This window comes from Bombus fervidus, chromosome 15, assembly GCF_041682495.2.
Source record: "Bombus fervidus isolate BK054 chromosome 15, iyBomFerv1, whole genome shotgun sequence".
Classification (NCBI taxonomy): Eukaryota; Metazoa; Arthropoda; class Insecta; order Hymenoptera; family Apidae; genus Bombus; species Bombus fervidus.
This window is the reverse complement of record NC_091531.1, coordinates 4123462-4146994: the sequence shown is the minus strand read 5'-3', so window position 1 is coordinate 4146994 and position 23533 is coordinate 4123462. Positions and strand designations below refer to the sequence as shown.

Here is a 23533-nt window from a genome sequence, read left to right as displayed (position 1 = left end):
AATGAACTGCTTGTGAAAGATAGACACATTCGTCGTTTTCTTGCCACTTATATTATTTGTATGCATTTATAAATAGTGCACATGATATCCACAAAAAAAGATTACAATTCTAAACAGCGTATTTGAAAATATAGTTATTATATTTCCCGAATATTTTCAATTTCGTGGGAATTTAATTTTTGAATTTTCTATGGTAGCCTCGTAATATGATTTACAATGGTATCGCTTTATTTCTACATTATACAGATAACATATTTCTTGATCGATGCTGCAAAAAGTTGTGCTTTAAAAAAAAAAGAAGAGAGAGAGAGAGAAATTTTTACCTGTATGTTATTAACATTTAAAGATTTCATATTCGTTAGGCGTAAAGCTTGAGGGTTAAAGTGCTTCTTTAATGTAGCGACAAACCTTTGGAATTTACTCGACATAATTCTTATCGCTGTGAACCTAGGCCAGTAGCTACATTAAACGTGTAACATAATACATATGTACTATGCATTCGATATACAAGCTACTGTATACTTTGCTGAACTGATTATTACAAATTTGTTCGTTCCATAGTCGATAAATTACACCTACCATGAATTTTTCTTTAATACTGCATACTGAATTAAGAGCAAGGTAACGAAAGCCTTTACGAAATGATTGCTATCGGTTTTTACTGACAAGTACTTAACATAAAATTCAACGTAAATATACACGGCAAAGATTCGACGGAATAATTGAAGATAAAAAATTGATTTTAAAAACTTATCTTACGGTAATTATATTACGTTATGCATATAATCTTTATGTACAATTGTCAACCTTAAACGAAAGTGTATCTCTCGTAACCGTCGCAACGCTGTATCACTCTCTTCTATTACTTTCGTGTTATATAAATTAAAATTCATCAAGATGAATTAAGAGAGCCATAATAACCGTAGCCCCAGCTTCTTTGGTAGCCCATTTGACAGATTCGAACTGCTGGTCATCGCTATCTTTACCACCAGAATTAATTGTATATGAACCAGGCCTTACTAATAGTTGAAATGCCGTTGAAGCATTTAACTTTTTATTTGATTGAGTATCAATATATCTATGAAATATGACAAATTGATAATTCATAATTAATTACTACTACATGTGAAAGTACTTACGGATATCTCTTGGTAAATTCCTCAGATGCTGCATACTTTATACTAGGAGAGAAGACTACCTGAGGGTTTTGATCTTCGGTCTTTATATTCATTGTTAAATTACTCATATCCAATTGTTCTTTTGTCATAAGTTCTCCTGTGTCGAGAATTAGTCTAAAACAACACATAAAACTAGAATTATGCTAAAAGGTCTTTTTTGTTAAATTCTAAATATGTTTGTTTACCTAATTGCATCCAGACGTATACCGTAGAAAGCAACATGCCATTTATCGGTTGTACTCTGTGGAATTTGATTGGCGTTAATACTTTGTTTCAACGGAAACCTGGTCCATCCAATCGGTACAGCAAACTCTGCCGGTGGTTCACCCTTTTTGCAAATTGCACTATCCCCTTCTACTTTATAACAGTTGTTACAATAACAAAGTACATCTTCTAAGGAAAAGAATTCATCCGGTAAAACCAGTGATTTCTTTAATCTCATACACGCCTTTAAATATTCACACTTTTTCATGGGTATATTGTTTGTTCCAAGAAGTATGGACGGTAGCAATGGATGCAGCAATGGTGCATTATGAATGGAGACTGTATTTTGTCCTAAAATCGTATTTCCACCAACGGAATTATCAATGGATACTGTATTATTCCAGGATATATTTGAACGCACTTCGTTGAAACTAGAAGAAACAGTGTTCGAAATATCAGATATTGCGTTACTCAATGTATTTTGAGACGAGAATGTCTGAGATGAGCTTAACATATTAACAGATGCATTATTTTGATGCAAGGAGCTTATATTATTTCCTTGACTATTAGATACTATGCTTTCGTTTATCGCATTATTAGCGTTAGTATTTAAGTTAGTTATGTTATTGGTGCTGTTTGCGGTGCCATTTTTAATATTAATATTAGTTGCATTATTTATCTCTACATTTGTACATTCGTTTCTAATAGTCAAATTTTCTGACTGACTATTCAATATTGCGCTATTATTTAACTGATTTGAATTATCGTAAATCTTGTTTTTAATACTTCGTGTTGTATCGTGATTTATATCCGAGTTCGAATCCAAATTATTACCGTCTGAGATACTGGGCATAGCTTTGTTCTCAACATTATTTGTTAAATGCACATTATCGTTGTTACACGTTGCATATTCCACAATATCATCGTCTTTAGTATTCGAACTGCACTGACTCGGCACACTTGGTGAGGTAGACGAAGATAAATCCGAAGAAGCAGCTGCGATGACGTTTTCTTTTTCGTGACACTCTAAGTCTGCTTTCTCTCGCGAATTTTCCGTATCTTCTAGCTTCGTTCTCATAGATTCCACGGATGTTATACTATTATCGGTAGTAGATGAGAACGGCTCTACATTATTTGCAACAATGGAAACTTGTTCGCATTGACCGTACAGATCAAATACAGCATAAACGTAAGGTGGTAAGTCCGTTGCAGCTACGCCTCGATCTACACCATTGATAATTAAGTGTAATCTGTTGTCGTCATCGATAAATAAACCTACTACAGAATTACAGTGAAGACTTTCCAAAGCAGCTCCATACTTTGTCTTTATCTAAGGATAAAGTTTGTTAATATATGTTTCATGTCTTATATCAATTTGTTTAATACTTACCCTAATACCATTATGTGATATCCAGTCGCTACAAATAATCCAAGAGTGTTTTTTAAAGCCAAGAGCAGTTAAGGGAAAGTTAGCCTTTTCAGGTGAAATGCAAGTTACTCCACAATAAATATTAGAAACCCATCGTTTGTTCAATTTCTCTATTTTCACTAAAAATGGCTTTCCTTTTAGTAAAGGACGACTAGACATTACCACTCCTTAAAAACAACATATGATGTAAGAAATGTTAAAGTCAATAAGTGTATGTAGATATGAGAATAAATAATACCTTGATTATAACTCGCAACTCTTCGTGCAGAAGTCTTACTTTCGAGTTGTATGTTTCTGCCATGATTTTCATGGAATTCATAACTCCAATCGTTTTCTCCTATAAAATGAGCAGCAGATTGCGTTGGTGTAAGTGTTGCATCATTTACTAATTTTCCTTCAGATACATCTACAGATGTGTCCATTCCAGCATCACTATATATGAAATAACAATATTGTATGTTTTCAAGTATCAAGGAAGATGAGCACGCATACTCTGAATATATAATTAAAGACATACTTTCGCAAAACTGGTGGCATTGGATCTAGCAATAATTCCAAAGAATCTTGCAATCTCAAACTAGCATTTGGAGATGCTGCATTATTTTGTTGTTTACTACTCGTTATATTTATAGTTACTGTACTACCAAAAAGATCGATCACAGCGTACACCATTTCCGGTATACTCGATGCCGCTATACCCATATCCTCTCCATTTATATAAAATTTTAAATTACCCTCGTGTGTACGTTTCAGTCCAATTTTATCACCAACACGTAACCATTCCAAACTTGGACAATAATTCATACATAAAACATATCCATTGTGTCTTACTTCATTACCTATATATATAAGATTCTAAATTGTAGTAAATTCTATATATCATATTCATTTTATACTAATATTACCTGTTAAGTACCAAGCATCTGTTGAAATGGACCCCATGCCAGGTACAAGATTCATAGATGTTAACCAGTTTCCACTTTCATTTTTCACAACACCTATCCTTAAACAACCACTCCATTCACGAGCTACTTCTTGTATGGCAATTTCAAAAAGTTCATTATTTTCTAACGGTGTTTCGCTTAATAATATAGCATTATTATATTCTCTACACCTAGTTGCTACCGTTCTATCGTTATTTAATTGAACGTTTAAACCAACAGATTCATGAAATTTATGCATTATCTCTGTCTGAGCTTGAAGTTGAATTACCGATGTAGGTTGCTGACTAGTACTGTTTTCTGATGGCAAATACTGTTGCGTTGCTGGATCCCTGCGTTCCGGTTGTACAATTGTAACCTGATGCATTGATATTAATAAATAAATAAATAAATAAATATATACATATATATATGTAATACGAATAGCGTATCATATTTTTTATTATTTTATCTTTGAAATTAGATAAGAGTCTTTAAGTTTGATATACCTGAACACATTGTCCATACAATTCAATCACAGGATAGACATGTGGTGGTACACCTGTACAAGCAGGTCCCTGATCTACTCCATCTAAATAATAATGCAAACTACTATCTGAACATCGCATCATGCCAATGCGACTTCCCTCAATTAGTTTGTCTAAATCACAAGCGTAATTATTCCTTAAGATAACACCATCTCGCATAACGTTAGATCCAGACAACATCCAAGTATCGTGATCGATATCCGTCATCGTAGATGGAAATTCCAACTCGTCGGGTCTTATAAGAGTTACACCTAAAAAAGATATTTCCTTACTAATATCCTAGTAAGGAAAAGAATGAAAATTATACTTTTAAATATATACCTGCTTCAATTGCTCCTGTCCATCTATCAACCATTTTATCGATTGTCACTTCAAACATTTCACCATCACGCAGCGCACGATTTGCAATCACAATGGCTTCATTGAATTCCCCTAAAGCTCTAGGCCTCAATGCAGTTAATCCATTATTTATTATCTTTGCATTCTTACTATGTATATGATGAAACCTCAAGTCACTATTTGGGAAAAATAATTAATAATAAATATCTTCTATTGCATGTTCAAAAGTGAACAAAATTTACAAACCTATACAAGGTTGTATTGCTGAAGCTTGAATTGTTTGTAGTAGGGCTATAGAAGTCTGTATTGTCAACTATAGTTGCCTGTGCTGCTTGCCCATAAAGATCTATGACACCATAAACTTTCTCAGGCACGTTCATCGCTGCAGCCCCTTGATCAGCACCATTTACATAAAAGTGCAATGTTGCATTGTCCTTTCTCATTACACCTACACGATCACCCACTTGTAATCGATCAAGATTCTGACCATATTGGTCTATTATCATAGTACCATTGTGCATCACTCCATTTTCTGTCATCATCCATGTACCGGATCTGCAAGGGATATGACCACCTTCGAGCAATAATACAGGCGATAAACTTAACATAAATTTAGAAAAATGTATATATGTATATTAATATTAATTGGAAATATTAATTTACATACCTAACGTTTGTCATAGTGAAAGGAAACTCTAGTTCAGTTGGGGAATGAGTGGTAACTCCTATTTCGATAGAACCTGCCCATTTTGTTACAATTTTGTCCAACCTCACTTCGAATAATTCATTTGGTTTCAATGGTCTTGAAGTCAATACAACACCGTTGTTAAAATCATCCATTACGCTAAAAAACAATGGCATATAGATTTATTACACACACATTCTAATAAAATTTCATGTACATCGTTAAATAAGTTTTTATTTACTTAGGCCTATGCGCAGTGCGTCCGTTATTAATCACTTCGACATGTGTACCACAGCAAGAATGAAACATAAGTCTGTCTGGCGGCTCTTCTTCGGTTTCTAAATAACAGAAGTATCCGAAAAATTTATTGCAGTGCTGTACCATAAATCAATAATATAAGAAAAATGATTGATACTAAACTCTTACCGTTTAAACCTTGCAATTGTAACGTGTTTCGTCTAGTAACTAAGTTTTGTTCCTCCCTTTCATCACGATCGACGATTGTTACTTTTACCGTCATACCGTACAAATCTATAACACCCCATACACCTACAGGTACTTTAGCGGCAATACCTTGATCTAATCCATTTATTAGATAATGAAGATTTCCATTGCTTCGTCTTATCATGCCTACTCTATCACCTTCCTAAATAAGTATTTTATTGAATCACATATAATACAAAATATTCTTAGTAACACTCCACTTTGATTTTAATTACCCTTAATTCATCTAAATTAAATTCCCCATATTCACGACATGTGCCTTTTCCGTTTACCAAAATTCCACACCCTGACATCATCGTTGTTCCCGACCGCATATTAGTCATTGTTGCTGGAAATTCTAATGCTGTTGGACTATGCATTGTAACTCCAACTTCTATACTACCTGACCACTTGTGCACAAGCCTATCAATTCGTACCTATAGTAATATATAATTTACACTTATGTCTCATGCATTATAAATCATTTCTTATTTTAGATTTTCCTTATTTACCTCAAATAATTCATTGTCCCTTAATGGCCTATGAGTCATTACTACTCCATTATTAAATTCGTCTAAGGGTCTTCGCCTTTCTGCAGTTCTGGCATTGTTAGACAATTTTACCAGCGAGCCAACTCTCTCATGAAATCTTAATCTATCCTCCCTAATAGCTGCAGGACTTGGATTCTTAGGTAAATTAACATTAACATTAACATTTAAATTAACATTCAAATTAGCGACTAGATTAGTTGTTGAGGAATTAGATGCTTCTCCAAGAGCGAAGTCATTATTAATTTCAACTTCATCTTTTGGTTCGTTACATAAAGTGGAGACAACTTGTGGGTGAGTTATAGTCACCTGCACACAATCGCCATACATGTCTACAACTGCAAAAATGCGTTCTGGAATATTGGATACAGCTACCCCTTGAGAGACACCATTGATATAAAATATCAATTCATGCTATAATTAAAAGAAAACAAGAAGTGAATAAAACTATTTATTAAAACAAGCATTAGAACATTAATAAACAAAAAAACTTACATTAGATGTCCTCATTACTCCTAAAGTACTTCCTTCTTGTAATTCGTTTAGACACATTCCATACATTTCTACCGTTCTTATTCCATCATGCATTATGCCAGAATCAACCATAATCCAAGTTCCCTGACGAAGATTAGTAGCACAAGCTGTTAATTCTATTATTTCTGGATCGCATTCTGTTACTCCTATTTCTATACTGCCACTCCATGATGTCATCTGCATAACAGAACTTGAACTTAAAAAGAAAATAACTCAATATAAAATGACTAATAATTTCCATAGAAATGTTAACTTTTTCACTAATACATTTGATATATACTATATGTGCAATTGTATTTTTATAAAAATAATAATTTTAAACTATATTACAATACATGATAATTTAGAGTATATTACAGTACATAAAAGAGTATTAATCCTAAATTTGATAATCCGACACGAAACCTACATTAAATCGTTAAAAATAGGAGTCAAAAGCAATAAACAAAGTACGAGCATTTACAATTTGATTTGTTACTGATGCATTCTATGACAGTTTTTAACAGGAACATGGAATACGCGTAACTCCTAAATATAAATGAATGGTAAATTGAAAACTTCAAATTATCAACATTGTAAACAACGTTTTGACAGATTCGAAGGATTCACTACTAAACTAGCAAGTTCAAAGTTTGCGATTCGGTACCTTTTTATCGATGCGGACTTCAAAAAGCTCATCATCCTTAAGCGGTTCCGCGCTGAGAACCAATCCATGATTATATTCTGAAAAATCCCTTATGGCCGTGCAATTGTTGTTTGTTAAAGTTACACGATGACCGCATCGTTGATGAAACATGTCGACCATTTGTTGTGCACCGACCACCGACATATAACCAAACCATGCATTGCCTTCTTCTTTCCACTATCTCTCTATCTTCTTTTAACTAATGTTTTCCTATCTGCACTATCTCACTTTCTGTCGTATATCTCTCTCTCTACGCGCAGTCACGAACGATGTAACAATTGCAACTATATGTATAAGATTGGCACGGTCATATTTGGTCATATGCATATATTACAATAGCCTTTTCCTTACCAGTTTATTATTGGATAGTGGTAATCTAACTTTTATTCTATGTTTCAATAACAAAGTAGTAAAACTTAATAGAAATGAAAAGAAATTTATAGTTAGATTACGAATTGTTATATGTTCGTGAGAAATTTGTATGATTTGTAGGATATTTGCATATTATATGTAATGTGTGCATATAATATACAATATGCATGCAATATGTACACATTGTGTATAAATGCAAATAATCATTATATATTACTATTATTTATTTATTTGTGAATAGAAGTGTAGGAACTGAAGGTATAAATCCAATATATACATACAATTATATATATATACATATTACGTATCACGTATATATAAAGCAAAAAATAGATAAAAATAGAAGACAAAACGAAAAGTAAAAAAAAAGCAGTAATAGCTACATAATATATGCAACATAAAATTAAATATAAATGCAATTACAAAAATGCTATAATTAAAACATAATCTAAAAATATCTAAACAGTGCGTAAGTCTTAATATAAAGATTTCTTGAGATAATAAGTAGGGTTACAGAAAAAATCAATCTTATCCGTAAATGTATTGGCTAATGTTTGATTAATTGAATTATTTAAACCATATTTAATTTTTACAGTAGCATAATGAAATACTTAATTTTTTCTAGAAACTTTACTACTATATTATTTTTATAGTATATATTATCGGCAAACCACGGATTTTAATGCAAATTCATATTTTTGAAAATGTAATTAAAAAAACAGAACTTCGATAGAAAAGTGTTGCACCTACTAAATATCACTACTATAGAAAGCATTATATATGAATATTTTACATATTTTTTCATGCTATGTGCGTTTTGTGTGATTTTGCACTTTCTAATTTTCTATAAATGCGTAAAAATTCGCAGTTTAATTTTAATATTTGGTAAATGAAATAAATTCCTGTTTAAATTTCTATTTCTTTAATTCATAAAAATATAAAAATGCATAAAAATCCGCAGTTTATGATATACAGTGGTATATGATTGTATACATCTTGGAATAATATCATTTTAGAAATTAAATTTACGATATACCAGAAATTTCAGGAACTTAACATGTTCAAAGAAAATAATAAAGAAAAATAATATTTTTTCTTGTTGGATTTTCTACACCTTGCGGCATGCAATAGATTAAGAAAAAATTCAATTTTCTCGTCGACTGAATATCGATTTTCGAGATACAAAATCTCGAAACTCATTGATATTAGTGAAAACTCGAATCATTTTTATTCAATTGAAATGTATTTATCTCCATTATTTGCTTTGTTCATAATGAGTTTGCAACGAATTTGTTTATGCTAAGAGTATTTGAAGAACATGAATACGTTGACCTTTGCAATTAAAATTAGAATAATAAGAGATATCAATTCATCTTTACAGATGTACCATAGGAAATTCGAAAGAATTTTATAACCTTATCTGACTTCTTACGTGTGTAAAACACTCGTTGAATTGAAATGTTTTATGCGGAAAGATAAAAACGATTATTTAGAAGTTAGTTTTACTTAGTATTTAATTACTTACTTATTTATTTAGTTATTTAGCAAAGTTTTTAATATGATAAACTTGTCAACGAATATCTATTTGCACGTGAATCAATGTGCAGAGAGTCATTAAATACTTCAGATGTTCTCAATTATATTCAACGAATAGCACGTATTATTTCATTACGTGAGACATGTTTCAATTTAATCGTCAATATGAACATCATAAAGCATAAGATATGGTTTGTGATTATTATACTATTTAAAATATCTTAGAAGAAACGTCATTATCTGGTGTATAATAGCATAAAATAAATTTTATAAAAGAAAGTACTCAACATCTATTCAATTTTCCAGTATGGTGTCTGATTTTTTTTATCCTAACATGGGTGGTGTTGAAGAACATATCTTTAATTTGTCTCAATGTCTAATGAAGCTTGGACATAAAGTTGTAGTGCTTACTCATTCCTATGGTGATAGAATTGGAGTGCGTTATATGACAAATGGCCTAAAAGTAATGTACAGTATAAAGAATATTTGTAATTTGAAAGTATAAAGTCTATACGAAGAATGTTTATTAATGCTAAAAATATTTTATTTTTAAGGTATATTACATACCAGTAAAAGTATTCTACAATCAATGTGTTCTTCCAACAATGATTTGTTCTATCCCTCTCATTAGATATATCTTTCTAAGGGAAGAAATCCAAGTAGTTCATGGCCATTCTGCATTCTCTGCTCTTGCTCATGAAGGGATGTTAATTGGCCGTTTGATGGGATTGAAAGTAAGTTGTTTGTTACTTAACGACAAAATATATGTTCATACAATACATTCTTCTTGTATGCTGGGATTTTAGACCATTTTCACAGATCATTCGCTTTTTGGTTTTGCGGATGCCTCTGCGATTTTAACAAATAAATTTTTAGAGATATCGTTAGCTGATTGCAACCATTGTATATGTGTATCACATACTGGAAAAGAGAATACAGTGTTGAGGGCAAAGGTTTTAAAAGAGAAAGTTTCTGTTATCCCAAATGCAGTTGATACTACTTTATTTATGCCTGACATCAGTAAAAGAGATGATAATTTTAGTAAGTTACTTTTTATTTTCATATTTATATTATGCCATAAAATTGATACATAATACTACTAACGTCACGTATTATTAATTATAGTTACAATAGTCATAGTATCGCGACTAGTATATCGCAAAGGTGTCGATTTATTAGCTCGTATTATACCCGATCTTTGTAGTCGATACAAGAATGTGCAATTTCTAATCGCTGGAGATGGTCCCAAAAGATGGCTCATAGAAGAAATACGAGAAAGAAACTTATTACAACATAGGGTAACGTTGCTTGGAAGCTTGGAACATTCTCAAGTTAGACATGTATTGAATAAGGGTCATATATTCCTAAATACAAGTCTGACAGAAGCATATTGCATGGCAATTGTTGAAGCTGCATCATGCGGGTAAAATATTATCTTTCAATAACACTAAGTCACTTGTCACTACTTATAATGTTTCCATTTATTATAGTTTACAAGTTGTTTCAACAAAAGTCGGTGGTATACCTGAAGTACTGCCACCTGATCTAATTTATTTAGTAGAACCCACAGTACCTGCTCTTATTAGTGGACTAGAATCTGCTATAACAGATTATAAAGAAGGAAATACTAGATGTCCATTTGAAATGCATAGAAGGATAAGTTTATTTTATAACTGGTTTAATATTACTAAAAGGACTGAAGTAGTTTACAATTTAGTAAAACAAGAAAATAAAAAGAATTTAGGTCAACAATTAGCAAGTTATGTTCAAAGTGGAGTATTAGCCTATTTACTTGTTGTATCATTGTGCTACATCATTTTACAAATTTTAGAAATCCTTGTACCGCAAAAGGTAAGTTGAAAGTTTGTAACAATTAACAATAATAACATAATAACAATAACAAATGTAATAATTTCTAGTACATTGATATTGCAAAAGATTATGCTGAAATTAACGTCATACAGCGAGGAGACGAAAAAGAGGATTAATATTTTATTTCCAAGATGTACTATAAGGTGATATAAGCATTTTGATAGTATGTGTTTTATATACCAAATACATTCCTATCAGTATGATTTAAATATACCTTCGTGCAAGAGGTTCAACTATTCATAAAAATACTTCCTAACATTCTTTTGATGTAACATATTTTCATGTTGTATAAATATATATGTACAAAAACAGAAATACAGTGTTCAAAGTACAAATATAGTTGTTAAAAGAAAAATTAAACTAATGTAAAATTATTTTATTATTTTCCTGTCAAACGTTGTTTTAATTATTATATACTTTTACGTACATAACTTTTTATGAATGATTGATGAATTTGCATAACATTATAATCTATAATCATACACACGCAGATACACAGTGATTATTTACATATGAAAAATATATTGCACCAATTACTCCCTTTTTTACATCAGCTAAAATAATAGGGTCAAATTGAAAATATAATAATATTTATTTTATTATACGCTGTACGTTAGATACAATAATAATATTAATACAATATCTCAATTATCTGCTTTTTTCTATTTAATTATCCTTGTATTACTGTACATTTATCTATTTATACATAAATCTTTCATGTAAGGATCTATGATCTTCTAAAAATACTCTTTGTCATATTGAAAGAAGACCAATGAGCCTTAATTAACAACCATTATAATATTAAGAGCGGTCAGATCTGTCGCAACATTTTCCGCTTACTTACAGAGTATTCGTACCACTTTATGCAAAGATTAGTTCAATTAGGAAAAACGAAAAAGAAGAAATCAATATTTTTTATACAGGTGCTAAAAGTTTTCTCCTTTAACTCCTTGTTAGAGGTGGGACAGTTCACATGTATACTTATAATTATAATTAAAACTTTACAAAAGATACTGGTTTCAATTGTTGCATTAATTAAAATCTTACATAAAATTCCTTGTTAAATATTTATCATTAGATTGACCTCAATATTAATAAGAAGGCTATGCCGACGAGAGTGAGATCCACACGTAGGCACACGCAGTAATCAATCTGAAATTTCCTTATGTGCTATGTAAATTTTTCAAAATCGACAATACACGTTCCTAACATTACATGAGCTTACTTTCATATTTTTTCTGGTGCAAAACAGGAGAATGGAAGATAGTTTATTTTCTTTATAAATCGTACAACATGCAAGTACTATTTTTTTTCTTCGAAATATACCATTGTATTCAAAGTGTTAAGAAAGTACAAGAGCTTCTTTTTCTTTGCAATATTACTGCTTTGAAACATACAATTTTTTTTTTAATAAGTTCTTCCGTTCATGGTTGCTTTATGTAAACAGAAGTTCGGAATAAGGAGTGATTGGCTCTACGTATAATGTACAATTCATTGTTCGAATTGTTGCTAGCATTCAGTCATTCAGTCAAAATATTATTAGTTCTTTATTCTTAAAAACGGTCATAAATTGATTAAAAAAAAGTTTTTCAATGTATTAAACACAAAATTATTCTCTTAAAACGTAATAGGCAAAACGTAATCCAAGGCGAAGTCGTATCGTTATCATGATGTTACAATAAAAAAAGAAATCCATAGGATTTATATTATCATACTTGGTGCATTCGATAATATTAATGTACTCCACCAACATCGTGCTTGATCGAAGTTCTTTTGATTACGATCACATATTAACAATTTATTTTTGCTTGCTGAACACCTTCATGAGCACATATTGCTTTCGACTGCGATGTTTCCGCGTGTACGAGTTATCGATCGGCATAATTTCTTTACTTACGGCGATGAAAGTGAAATATTACAAAATGTGTTAATGCAATATATGTATATAGTATGTATCATACATACACATATATATATAATATATATATATTCATTCATTTATTTATATTTATATGTATACCATGTAAATAAGAGATGAGTTTGTCTTGTTTTAAGAAGTATCTTTCTTTGAGTAGTATGTACAATTGGGTTTTTTTTCGGAGTGTCTTTCAGTTCCGTTTAAAAAGGAAATAATGCCACGCTATAATGGTATCTAAGGCTCCCATTAATGTACGAGCAAAGGACACGAGAGATAAGATCCTTACACGCATAATCATAGAAAAATCTTATATACTTTTAACGAAGTACTCGTAACGGGTTCCTTAGAACTTATTTGGCATCTACAATAAATAAATAACAAACCATTTGTTGGGCCAAGCGTTGCACAATTTCCATAATACAGTTAAAGTTGTCAGAATTAATTCAAACACCTTCTCCATAATCGCGATCACCTACATTGATTCGATCAGGGGCTGCGGTTACGCTAAAGCCAAGAATTCTATTATCAACTTTGTACATTTTTCCCTTCTTTGGCTTCTTTGACTTTCCCTAAAAGATTATATTAAGCATTTAGGCACTTGTAAAACATATCATCCATCATTACCAGCTTTTATTACATCTACTCAAGATACCTTTACTTCCTGAAATTCCGTAGGTGCATTAGGATTAACAGCAGGCGCTGGTTTGCACAAGTCATCCGCTTGTGCTTGAGGTCGTTGGGCCGATCGCCATTTACTACGTTTTTCTAAAAATTGCTTTGCGAATTCTGAACTTTGTTTGTTATCGCCAAGATAATCTCGAACATATTCTTTTACTTCGTACGCAGATTCAATGTCCCGCAAGAATCCAACAAACGTGGGGACTGTGTAAACGTAAAATTTGCTAATTAAACCATTTATAAACAGAACAAAAATACGTACATGAAAGAGTCTCTACTTACTGTCTACAGACACCTGTAAACCACTTAGGGCTTTGTTACACCATTGTGTGAAATCATCTGTCTTGGCAGTGTTTTGTTCAAATAATTTCTTAACCAATTCCTCTTCTCGTTTATTCTTACTCTTATTTGTTTTATTACTTTGTTGTTGTTGTTGATTGGCAGTAAGAGCTTTTACTGTAGTAGTCTGTTTAACAGATTGCTTTACGGCCGTAGGTTTAACTGGCGTAGGGTCGTCCCAAAAACCACTGGTACTACTATTATTCGACCAAACTTGATTATTATTAGAGCTACTTGAATTGGCCCAATTCAAACACTGAGAAGCAGCACCCCATATTCCAGCATTTTTCAGTACGTTCATCGATTCTTTCTGTCCTGCCTTTTCTTGGCGTTCTCTTTCTTGCTGCTAAAGTGTCAATAATAACAATCAGCAAAATATGATTATCATTAACAATTGTATTTCTTTTCTTCACTTTTATAGGAATGTAAAAAAGTTCATGAATTTAATAACAAAATCTCAAGACAAATGAAAAGATATATCAAAATTAATATACGATAGCGTAAGATATAGAAAAAGTAATAAGTACCTTTACCTTGGCGATCCTTTCTTGCTCTTCCTGTTGAATCTGTGCGAGACTCTTTACTGGTACAGATTTTGTAGAAGTTGTAGCCTTCTCTGCCCATTTAAATTGTAATCTTTTAGAAGAGTCCATTACTGATGCTTCTTGAGCTGTTTCTATGGCTTTCTGCTGTGCTAATTGTTGCTGCATCATTTGTTGAAATCGTTGCTCTTCCTAAACAAACATTTATAGCTATCAGTATATAGTCTCTACAGGAATGACAATACTTTCTTAAAAATTTCGAAGTATACCGCTTTCTTTTCTCGTTCGAGTCTTTGAATCTCAGCAAGTGAAGCAGCAGGAGTAGCTGGAGCTGGTGCACGAGGCGCCTGCGCCCATGGCGCTTTACTTCGTTCTTGTAATCTACGAAGTGCATCCGCTTCCCGCCGTCTCTGTTCTGCTCGCCGAGCTTGTTCTTCAGCTTCGGCCTGCTTACGTGCCTCTGCCTCTTTTCTACGATAGGAAAAGTAGAGAAATAGGTTTTAATAACTCCTTTTTTTCAAATAATTAATATTTCACAAATATACATAATTATTTGCAAAATATACCGCATTCTTTCCTCTTCTTGCTTTTTTTGTTCCTCTTCCAACTTTTTTCTTTTTTCTTCTTCCTTCTTTTGCTTTTCTTCCTGCTTTCTAAGTTCCTCCTTTTTTTTCTTTTCTTCCTCTTGCTTTTTCCTTAAATTTTCTTCTTCCTGCTTTCGCTTCTCTTCTCGTTTTTTCTCTTCCTCTTTACGCTTTTTCTCTTCTTTTTTCTTTCTTTCTTCCTCTTGTTTACGCTTCTCTTCTTCTTTCCGTTTTTTTTCTTCTTCTTTTTTCTTTCTCTCTTCATCTTTTCGCTTTGCTTCTTCTGCTTGCTTTGCCTGCTCTTCCTTTTTCCTTTTCGCATTTTCTTCGTCAGCTTGTCGTTGTAATTCTTCTTGTTTTCGAAGTTCTTCTTTTTTCCTATCTTCCTGTAATCGAAGATTTTGTTCTTCCTATGACACAATAATAACTTTCAGTTTTTAATTGTATTCTAAGCGATAAAGTAATTAAATTTTGAAACCGTAATTACCAATATCTGCTGTTCAGTCTTTATTTCTTTAGTATGCAGATCCCATAATGATGTAGGTAATTGGCCTGGAGGTACTGCTGGTATCGGTCCAACCTGAACAGTATGTAATATATTGGCTATATTTATAAACCTATATCTTTCTGAAAGCAAATTCATTCAAACTAACACATACTTGCGCTAACCAACTCTGTGCATTAAATTGTGGATTTATTTGTGGCGGGGGTTGTGGCCAAACGGTATCGATATGAGGTGTTTGTGGATGGCCATTCGCATTAACATTGAGTTGACGCAACAAAGATTTTATGGGATTGTCCTCTTGCGTTGCAGCTGACGTTGAATTTATACTTGATTGTTGAAGTCCCGATATATTTTGCATACCACCCATCTGCTGTATAAGTTGTTGTATAGGATCGACCGTAGGTGGATGCGCTGTTGTACTTGAATGTGGATTTGACGTTAAATGAGTTTCTGGTTGCGTTTTAGCCTGAGGAACACAAGATTATAGAAATTTAATATCACAATTTTTTACAAGTATACATTCTAGATGAGATAAATTGGTACCTGTTGCATTTGAGTGAAAAGTTGCATAACTGGATTCGAAGCTTGTGATGGAAGATGAGGTACGAATGGATTTGTAGAGATTGGCATCTCTGGAATCTCTGAATCGTGAAAAACATATTGAAAAATCAATTGGTTTTGTTCTATAGGACTTAACGTTGCCCAATGCTCGGACTGAGAAAGTTTTGCTATAGCCGATGTCCGCATTTGTCTTAAAAGTAATTGTTGATTTTGTATCAAGCGCATGTGTTGATACTGAAGTAGAAGAATTGGATCTTCTATACCAGATTTTGGTAGTGCAGTCATACCAGCTGGAACTGTGTTAGGAACAGATGGTATTACCTGATCCGTTAACTAAAAGAAACAAATGAAAAAAATCTTTTTCTATATGCATTTTCTTTAACATTAAAACATTTCTTATATTCCAAAAGATTACAAAAAGATCTTGTACCTTTAAGGGAGGAATGGGAGGTCCAGGTATAAATGGTACTCTGCCACACATCTTCATTAAGTCTCCTAAAGTGCTATACCGTTCGTCACAAGTTCTTCTTACCATTAATCCTGCTGTAAAGTAACCAGCTTTACACCATTCTGCCATTTCACTAGCTAAGAATGGACCTTGAACTTCACCCTGTGGGTCCCGGTAAAACCATTTCTCCTGTCCATTCGTGGATGGAACTGTAGAAGATTGATTACCAATAGAAGGAGATATACTAGCAGTCTTCTCTCTATGATTTTCTTCATCTGCCATCAATTTTGCAACTAATGCGTCCGCTTCTTCCTTCATTCTGTCTAAATCATCTTCCGACTTGTGCCTTACGTTATCCGTTTCCGCGCTATGTACGAGTTTTTGAGATTCCGTTTGCACCGGAACTTGTCTTTTCGCAGTAGCAGGAATCGGATCCAACTTCGTTTCCTTTTCAATATCTTCTTTTTTCTTTTCTTTAGTGGGAGATTTATTAGTTCCTGAATCGGACGATGGCATTTTTTCAGTCTTCGTATGCTCCGTACTTGCTGCTACTGTATTTCTTTTCTGTGAAGTTTCAGACGATGTTGACGTCAAGCTTTTACTAGCAGTATTATCCGTTAAAACTGTAATGGGCAGTTTCGTTGGAGAGCTGCTTCTCCTTTCTTTCTCGATGCATTCATTTTTATCATCGAGCGGATGTAAGGACTTTGGTCGTTCTTTACTAACTGAACTAATTCCGCTATTGGAATTGCGACCCGCTGTTTGTCCCTGAGTTGAGCTGTAAGATGAAGGTTTGCTACTAGGTTTTTTAATATTAGTACCGCTTCCTTCGGAAACACGCCGAGTCCTTGATTCTTGAGTACCACCTGCACTAATCACTCCATCTTCATCATCATCCGAATACATTCCACCGTGAAAAGCACCTGAAGCATCGAAACTTCCTCCACTTTCGCTAGGATTTTCAGTAGCCCTAGAATGAATTTCAATCATTAAACATGATTAAAATATATTTAGTTTCCTAGTAGATTATATTAGTAATAAAAACAGTTAGAAAGTCACCATTCGGGAAGATTGTCATGATTATTATCATGATGATTTGAATCCCAAGTGCGCGTTGTACGAGGGGGCGGATGATGACTTGAATCGTGTGTAACTCTATGACTACCACGATGTTCCCATCTACTACCACTACTTCGTCCTTCTTCTCCATCTCCTTCATTTCTTTCTAATCTATCTCTATCCATACTCCCACTTTCGCGCCAACTACTCCTACCTAAAATACAAATTGATTATTACATAAGCAATATTCTTTACTTAATTATACATGTGCAGAGCTGAAGATACACGTTTATATACCCCATTTGCGCCAACCGTCATCGTCTTCTGTACCACCACGATGACGCCGCCAATTACTTTCCATAAGAGAACTACCACTAGCCCCACGACTTAATTCTTTTCTAGGACTAGTAGAACCATTCCATTCACCTGGATCTGAGACTCCATTTCTTTCTGACCAACCACGTTCACTTTGCGACCTATCAAATGGGCGATTTCTTCCCTAGATATCGAAATATATTCACTGATCAATTAAAAAAATTATACTTCTTTTACTGAAAATAAAAAATTTTCAACCTTCTGGATATCATATTACTTAATGATATAAACATATTTTGCCTGCAAAGTACTTAAAAACTAAGTTTGTTTTTTTCATTTAATACTTGCATCGACATATTATCTTTTCCATAGAATGAAACAAACTACATACTTGAAATGGTTGACTGTCAATTCGTGATCCATCTCCTGAATCATCGAAACCAACGCCACGGGAATAATGAGAAGAATACAAGCTACCTCTTCCACTTCTTCCACGTCCTCCACGATCTACACTTCCACCTCTTCCTCGACCGCCGTTAGTTATTCCTCCATTCCACATCCGCTAAAAAAATTGTATGATAATCAAATGAATATATTTTTATTTATCAAATAATTTGATATTTGATATTAATGTCTAAGAAATGTATATACTATATGTTAATAAATGAGAGGTAACATTTTAATTTGTAATGGATACGTCATTGAAAGAAGATATAACATAGAATGATAATAAACTAGTAATGATTATGTAAAATACACAACAGGTAGGAGAGTGCTATGAAGAACTGGCACAAGGGCTCCAGTGTGTTATATTTTTAGATTCAAACTAACTTGAGGCAGTTCTCAATATAGGATGTATTAAGAATATATATAAATCACTAAATACACAATATTAATTAGCATTCTAAATAACAATTAATGCATGTGCAATCATAATATTGCAAAGTATGATACATTAACAATCATATGTAAAAAAAGTTATTTTCTTGATATATCTACTTATTATAACTAAATTACTTATCATAAATAAATATCCTTCAAATTTCAATATAAATATCAAATTTGTGAATGCAAGAAAAGTATACATGGTTAATTACCGTTTCATCTTCTGTCATTTGTATAAGAGCCAAAGGAAGTTGAGTTTTCTCAACATATAATGATGAGAAATTTGTCAATGGTTCAGGAGGTTTACAATTACGGTCAAACAAGATCAACATTTCTTCTCGCCCATATCTATGCTCAGCTAACTGATAACGTGGAGTAGTTAAACTTGTAGTACCTCCACCACCACCGCTACTATTGCAAGTATCTCCAGACAAATTGCGCAACCTATATATTCATCATAACAAGTAAAATGTATGAACAAAGAAATACACTGAATTAATAATTGTATTGTATATATAAAACATTACAAACCATTCTGGACCAAATTTCATAGAATCCGTCATGATGATCTATTTGCTGAAAACATAATATTTCATCATAGAATAGAGTTTTCGAAAGATTATTATGTTGGGAATTATATTTCTAAACTAACATGTAAATTAGTTAGAAAAATATAGTAGTAAAAACAGTATGTACGATTAACAAATATTTAGCTTTTCTGTCTTAAAAAATGACATCAATAGAAAACATAATAATGTGGGAAAATATTACCTATACCAAGCAAGTCTTATGGCAATAATCACAGATATTCAAGATGAACCTAATTGGTATAATTATAGCAAATTGTATCGACAATCTTTACCTGTTGCTCGACGAAAATCGCGCAACCACGATGATCAATAATAATTACAAGGATATGAAATGTAATGTTATCATGAAAGGTATAGAACTAGGATATATAAAAAGTACGAAGTAAAAGTGAACGAAGGTAGGAGAGGACGGCAGACGATGGCAAAGTATTCATAAAAGTTGTGATTCTTTTGAAAATCAACCAATACCTAACAATGATTATTTTAAACGAAGAAACAACAATGTAGAAGAAAGTGTAAATATCATATGAACATCCCAATTCAGTGAAAATAGCACGCATTTATTTACGACATGTTCTTAAACAGACCGATTTCCGTGAGCCCAGGTGGCAACATTAACCAAACTTTTTCCGCTAATGAATGTCACAAAAGTCCATAAGTGGCCAATCTATTCCGACTAAATATCATACTGGCAATCCCGATTATTCGTAGAGCAACGAATATGAAAAAGATTGTATGATGAACGCAAAAAATACCTTACTGATCTTCGAAATTACTGAGGGCAGCGATACAACACACCAATATGGCTGATGGTTTTTTTGGAATAAAGCGCATGCGGAGTTGCTGGTATACCTGATGTATTGAAAAGTTACTAGCGACATATGCTATTTTTCGTCACTATCAGCTGAAGACATTTTTTTGATATGCATGTATCTTTATAATCTTAGAATCAACTTTCTAACTGGATCGGTACGTTAGAAGCAAAGGAATTTTTTGTATTCGTTAATGTTTCGTTCTTATTGTCGTTTATTTTTGACAAATTAAATTTTATCGATCTTTTTTTGAGATTTAAATTTCCAAAATTCAATGTCATCAAATACTGAAGTGTTATAGATATTAATATTTATGTTATAATATACGTATACAATAAAAAGATATCGAAATTAATTTTTCGCATAAAGTATAATATATTTAAATTTCCTAATCATTTTAAAACTATCATGTATGACCCTCAAGCTACATTACTTTTACAGTTTTATGTCTTTTGTTAGAGCATGTCGCTCAATTTTTATAAAAATTGTACAATGACATACTGTATATTAGAAATTCATTCTACATATGTGCAAGAATATTAAATAAATAAAAATTTTTCATGAATAAAAATAGATAAAGTAGGACGCTACTGAATTAAACAAAATAATGTGGTTTTTTAACTATAATGCCATATTCTGCAACTGCTGGGGTCAGATCTTCCATGGTAAGAGTATAACGTCGATCTTTTCCTTTCGTTTTTGTATTTTGATTGGCTCCACGTGTTTTACAATGTTGCAGTGCATCATTTGCTATTTCAGATATAAATTTTTGTGCAGCTAGTGAAACCAATCTCACTCTAAAATTGTTATACACATATTTATAAAACAGTAATCATTAAAGTTTCATTTATATATTAATTAAGCTTTTTGCAAATTGCTTACATTCTGGGATCTGTCGTATTAAAACCAGCAGTATGTAAATAATGTTCACTGATGGCATCTGGTACCTGTTAAACGAATCATTTGATATTATCGATTATACTATTAATAATAATGAATAAACTACAATTATAATGTTTCATTTGCCTACCGTTGGCGTATAATCTTCGAGTTGTAGTAAAAAATCCGAAAGAGGTTGTCCAGCAGTTTTTGTTTCTTCATTTGCTGTGTACATAGGTGGTGTATCTCTTCCAAAATCTTCTGCCATTTTGATTTATCTTCTCCTATACGATATTAAAACATTACGTAGAAAAAATTTGAATAAAATTCATAAACAAATAATTTTCCAAACTACAAAATCGAAATGATTCATAAGGTACAAATTGTAACCTCCAACAATAAAGGTATCAAAATTTCTTGCAATAAATGTTTCAAGTTCTTTCAGATAAAAATCTTCTGCTTGACTTCTCTGAGTATTAATGGAAAAAGATATTCTTGAAATAACGGCAGAACGTACCTAAAATATCAGTGTCCTGTCCGTGAGTGTATATTAAAGGAATCTGCATGCATATAAACAAAGAACGAGTACTTGAGAATTCTCTAAACCGGAAGAAAATCTAGGGCCTAGGGAATAAATGTCAAGAGAATATATCGATCGATTACTCGCATTTAATTCAAATAAATAATGCAAGTATTTATTTATTTTTCATATGATTCTTTTATTTTTATACAATTATAATAAGTAAACAGTAATATTTAATGCAAGAAAATGCTTAAAACATACTTTAACTATTACCAAACATAGATTTAACTATTAACATAATTACTATAATAGTGGAATATAAATAAATCATGTTGGTAGTGGGTTTTTTAGCGACAATGATGGAATCCAAGAATCTTTCTTCAAGTTCTCATACTTAAGTTTATTTATTAACATACTTTGTATAACCTGTTCAGCAGTATGAGTCAGACCATAATAATCCACAAACATACCATCTGGATCAACGAGATATATGATTATCGTATGATCAACCTAGAATGTAATAGAAATAAAGTGAGTTTATATTCAAAGATAGAATTTAAGCTACTTATAAGGAAGATAAATGACTAACAATATAGTCTGAATCTTGATCCTTGGGCCCATTGCTGTAGTATACTCTATAAGCTTTGCATACTTTAGCAACTTGTTCTTTGGTTCCAGTAAGGCCAAGAATTTTGTCAGAAAATTCTTTAACATATTTGCCTACAACTTCTGGCGTATCTCTGTCAGGATCCACAGAAATAAATATAGGCTGAACTTTTGTACTATACTGGGTCTCTAAAAAAGTAATTTAATATAAAAGATGAGATATATACATTTTTTAAAATACTGTCATTTAAACCTACCCAACTTATCAACAATTTCTGTCAATTTTTCAAGTTCATCAGGACATATGTCAGGGCAATGCGTAAAACCGAAGTATATTAAAACCCACTGTCCTAAAAAATCATCTGACTTCCATACTTTTCCTTTAGAATCAACTAATTCAAATTTTCCACCAATTGCTGCCTTGCCTAGCGCACGCCTTCTCTCACGTTCTATTTCTTTATCTTTTGATTCTTGAAGATAATACATATACATTAAAAGAACTGTACATCCTATACTCGTAACTGCTACACTTTTCCATGTAATAACACTGTCTCTAAAGATGGATTTTTTTTTACTTGATAATGAGCGTATTTCATTAGATTTATGTAAAGATGTAAAAATATTTATGGTTCTAACTTGCGGATAACATTGGCCAAAATTTAGTGAATGTCGAAATGTAATTGTCTGTAAATAATATTAATTTTATTATTTTGTGTTTATTTTGTTCTTTTATGAAAGTAATCCCATTTGAGTACAATTATTTGGAATAACAATTACTTACACTTCTAAAAGCTTGATTCGAACATCTTAAAAGAAGATTTTTCAAACAAGACATTGTTCTTTGTTGCACACAATTAGTTTGATCGGTTTAAAATCATGAATAGGTTATGTTTCCATTGTATGTTATCGCAGCTGACTTTATACAGTCTATTTCAAATACTCGTTTCTTCTTTTTC

At 32.2% G+C, this 23533-nt stretch overlaps 5 protein-coding genes and 1 long non-coding RNA gene across 15 annotated transcripts; 2 read left to right on the top strand and 4 right to left on the bottom strand.

Annotated features, from left to right (window-relative positions):
* Positions 1 to 32: 32 nt before the first annotated feature.
* Positions 33 to 7807, bottom strand: Neurl4 (neuralized E3 ubiquitin protein ligase 4). Of its 2 annotated transcripts, none has more exons than XM_072017767.1 (17): positions 7515 to 7807; positions 6830 to 7045; positions 6299 to 6748; positions 6023 to 6223; positions 5730 to 5949; positions 5545 to 5641; positions 5286 to 5462; positions 4865 to 5173; positions 4601 to 4794; positions 4241 to 4530; positions 3717 to 4110; positions 3329 to 3650; positions 3050 to 3243; positions 2773 to 2978; positions 1364 to 2712; positions 1140 to 1292; positions 33 to 1078 (listed from the first exon to the last, which is right to left on the bottom strand). In XM_072017767.1, exons 1-17 carry the CDS (start codon positions 7695 to 7697, stop codon positions 883 to 885), a joined length of 5151 nt encoding a protein of 1716 aa, XP_071873868.1. In that variant the 5' UTR covers positions 7698 to 7807; the 3' UTR covers positions 33 to 882. The 2 variants fall into 2 exon arrangements, with proteins under 2 accessions (XP_071873868.1, XP_071873869.1); XM_072017768.1 differs by having other exon boundaries at positions 6830 to 7064; positions 7515 to 7737.
* A 235-nt stretch (positions 7808 to 8042) lies between these two features.
* On the top strand, positions 8043 to 11981 carry Pig-a (phosphatidylinositol glycan anchor biosynthesis class A). Of its 6 annotated transcripts, XM_072017779.1 has the most exons (8): positions 9024 to 9420; positions 9533 to 9652; positions 9768 to 9924; positions 10016 to 10195; positions 10268 to 10502; positions 10587 to 10884; positions 10952 to 11312; positions 11381 to 11981. In XM_072017779.1, exons 2-8 carry the CDS (start codon positions 9627 to 9629, stop codon positions 11447 to 11449), a joined length of 1326 nt encoding a protein of 441 aa, XP_071873880.1. In that variant the 5' UTR covers positions 9024 to 9420; positions 9533 to 9626; the 3' UTR covers positions 11450 to 11981. The 6 variants fall into 6 exon arrangements, with proteins under 6 accessions (XP_071873883.1, XP_071873882.1, XP_071873880.1 ...); XM_072017782.1 differs by lacking the exons at positions 9024 to 9420; positions 9533 to 9652 and adding an exon at positions 8043 to 8183; XM_072017781.1 differs by lacking the exons at positions 9024 to 9420; positions 9533 to 9652 and adding an exon at positions 8220 to 8394.
* On the bottom strand, positions 11907 to 20771 carry LOC139994822 (GIGYF family protein Gyf). 4 transcript variants are annotated; one of them, XM_072017770.1, is made up of 16 exons: positions 20226 to 20771; positions 19699 to 19743; positions 19380 to 19611; positions 18674 to 18844; positions 18265 to 18466; positions 17968 to 18181; positions 16891 to 17878; positions 16443 to 16793; positions 16054 to 16365; positions 15882 to 15974; positions 15377 to 15804; positions 15080 to 15281; positions 14796 to 15002; positions 14212 to 14614; positions 13904 to 14133; positions 11907 to 13820 (listed from the first exon to the last, which is right to left on the bottom strand). In XM_072017770.1, exons 2-16 carry the CDS (start codon positions 19728 to 19730, stop codon positions 13695 to 13697), a joined length of 4191 nt encoding a protein of 1396 aa, XP_071873871.1. In that variant the 5' UTR covers positions 19731 to 19743; positions 20226 to 20771; the 3' UTR covers positions 11907 to 13694. The 4 variants fall into 4 exon arrangements, with proteins under 4 accessions (XP_071873871.1, XP_071873870.1, XP_071873873.1 ...); XM_072017769.1 differs by having other exon boundaries at positions 20513 to 20771; XM_072017772.1 differs by having other exon boundaries at positions 14802 to 15002; positions 20513 to 20771.
* A 149-nt stretch (positions 20772 to 20920) lies between these two features.
* LOC139994834 (transcription initiation factor TFIID subunit 10) lies at positions 20921 to 22078 on the bottom strand. Its single transcript, XM_072017795.1, has 4 exons — positions 21966 to 22078; positions 21600 to 21732; positions 21452 to 21516; positions 20921 to 21366 (listed from the first exon to the last, which is right to left on the bottom strand). The coding sequence occupies exons 2-4, from the start codon at positions 21714 to 21716 to the stop codon at positions 21165 to 21167; spliced, it is 384 nt and encodes a 127-aa protein (XP_071873896.1). The 5' UTR covers positions 21717 to 21732; positions 21966 to 22078; the 3' UTR covers positions 20921 to 21164.
* LOC139994835 (uncharacterized) lies at positions 21693 to 22064 on the top strand. Its single transcript, XR_011801766.1, has 2 exons — positions 21693 to 21824; positions 21894 to 22064. It is a non-coding gene; the product is annotated as an uncharacterized lncRNA (long non-coding RNA).
* On the bottom strand, positions 21965 to 23515 carry Scox (Synthesis of cytochrome c oxidase). Its single transcript, XM_072017788.1, has 4 exons — positions 23359 to 23515; positions 22835 to 23261; positions 22561 to 22766; positions 21965 to 22481 (listed from the first exon to the last, which is right to left on the bottom strand). The coding sequence occupies exons 1-4, from the start codon at positions 23410 to 23412 to the stop codon at positions 22299 to 22301; spliced, it is 870 nt and encodes a 289-aa protein (XP_071873889.1). The 5' UTR covers positions 23413 to 23515; the 3' UTR covers positions 21965 to 22298.
* Between the last annotated feature and the right edge of the window lie 18 nt (positions 23516 to 23533).

Bases quoted from the DNA above. Each gene is read 5' to 3' on its own strand.
- Neurl4 (XM_072017767.1), bottom strand. From the start codon at position 7,697: ATGTCGGTGGTCGGTGCACAACAAATGGTCGACATGTTTCATCAACGA. The intron at 7,046-7,514 runs GTACCGAATCGC...TCTGTTATGCAG, and splicing joins AAGTCCGCATCGATAAAAAG to ATGACATCATGGAGTGGCAG. The intron at 3,244-3,328 runs GTATGTCTTTAA...TTTCATATATAG, and splicing joins ATGCCACCAGTTTTGCGAAA to TGATGCTGGAATGGACACAT.
- Pig-a (XM_072017778.1), top strand. From the start codon at position 9,525: ATGTGCAGAGAGTCATTAAATACTTCAGATGTTCTCAATTATATTCAA. The intron at 9,925-10,015 runs GTAATGTACAGT...TTTATTTTTAAG, and splicing joins ATATGACAAATGGCCTAAAA to GTATATTACATACCAGTAAA. The intron at 10,885-10,951 runs GTAAAATATTAT...CATTTATTATAG, and splicing joins GTTGAAGCTGCATCATGCGG to TTTACAAGTTGTTTCAACAA.
- LOC139994822 (XM_072017770.1), bottom strand. From the start codon at position 19,730: ATGACGGATTCTATGAAATTTGGTCCAGAATG. The intron at 19,612-19,698 runs GTTTGTAATGTT...ATGAATATATAG, and splicing joins ATGAAATTTGGTCCAGAATG to GTTGCGCAATTTGTCTGGAG. The intron at 14,134-14,211 runs GTAAGTAGAGAC...ACGTTTACACAG, and splicing joins TTTACAGGTGTCTGTAGACA to TCCCCACGTTTGTTGGATTC.
- LOC139994834 (XM_072017795.1), bottom strand. From the start codon at position 21,716: ATGGCAGAAGATTTTGGAAGAGATACACCACCTATGTACACAGCAAAT. The intron at 21,517-21,599 runs GTAGGCAAATGA...TTCGTTTAACAG, and splicing joins TCGAAGATTATACGCCAACG to GTACCAGATGCCATCAGTGA. The intron at 21,367-21,451 runs GTAAGCAATTTG...TAACAATTTTAG, and splicing joins AATACGACAGATCCCAGAAT to AGTGAGATTGGTTTCACTAG.
- Scox (XM_072017788.1), bottom strand. From the start codon at position 23,412: ATGTCTTGTTTGAAAAATCTTCTTTTAAGATGTTCGAATCAAGCTTTT. The intron at 23,262-23,358 runs GTAAGTAATTGT...TATTATTTACAG, and splicing joins CGAATCAAGCTTTTAGAAGT to ACAATTACATTTCGACATTC. The intron at 22,767-22,834 runs GTAGGTTTAAAT...TTACTTTTTTAG, and splicing joins AGAAATTGTTGATAAGTTGG to AGACCCAGTATAGTACAAAA.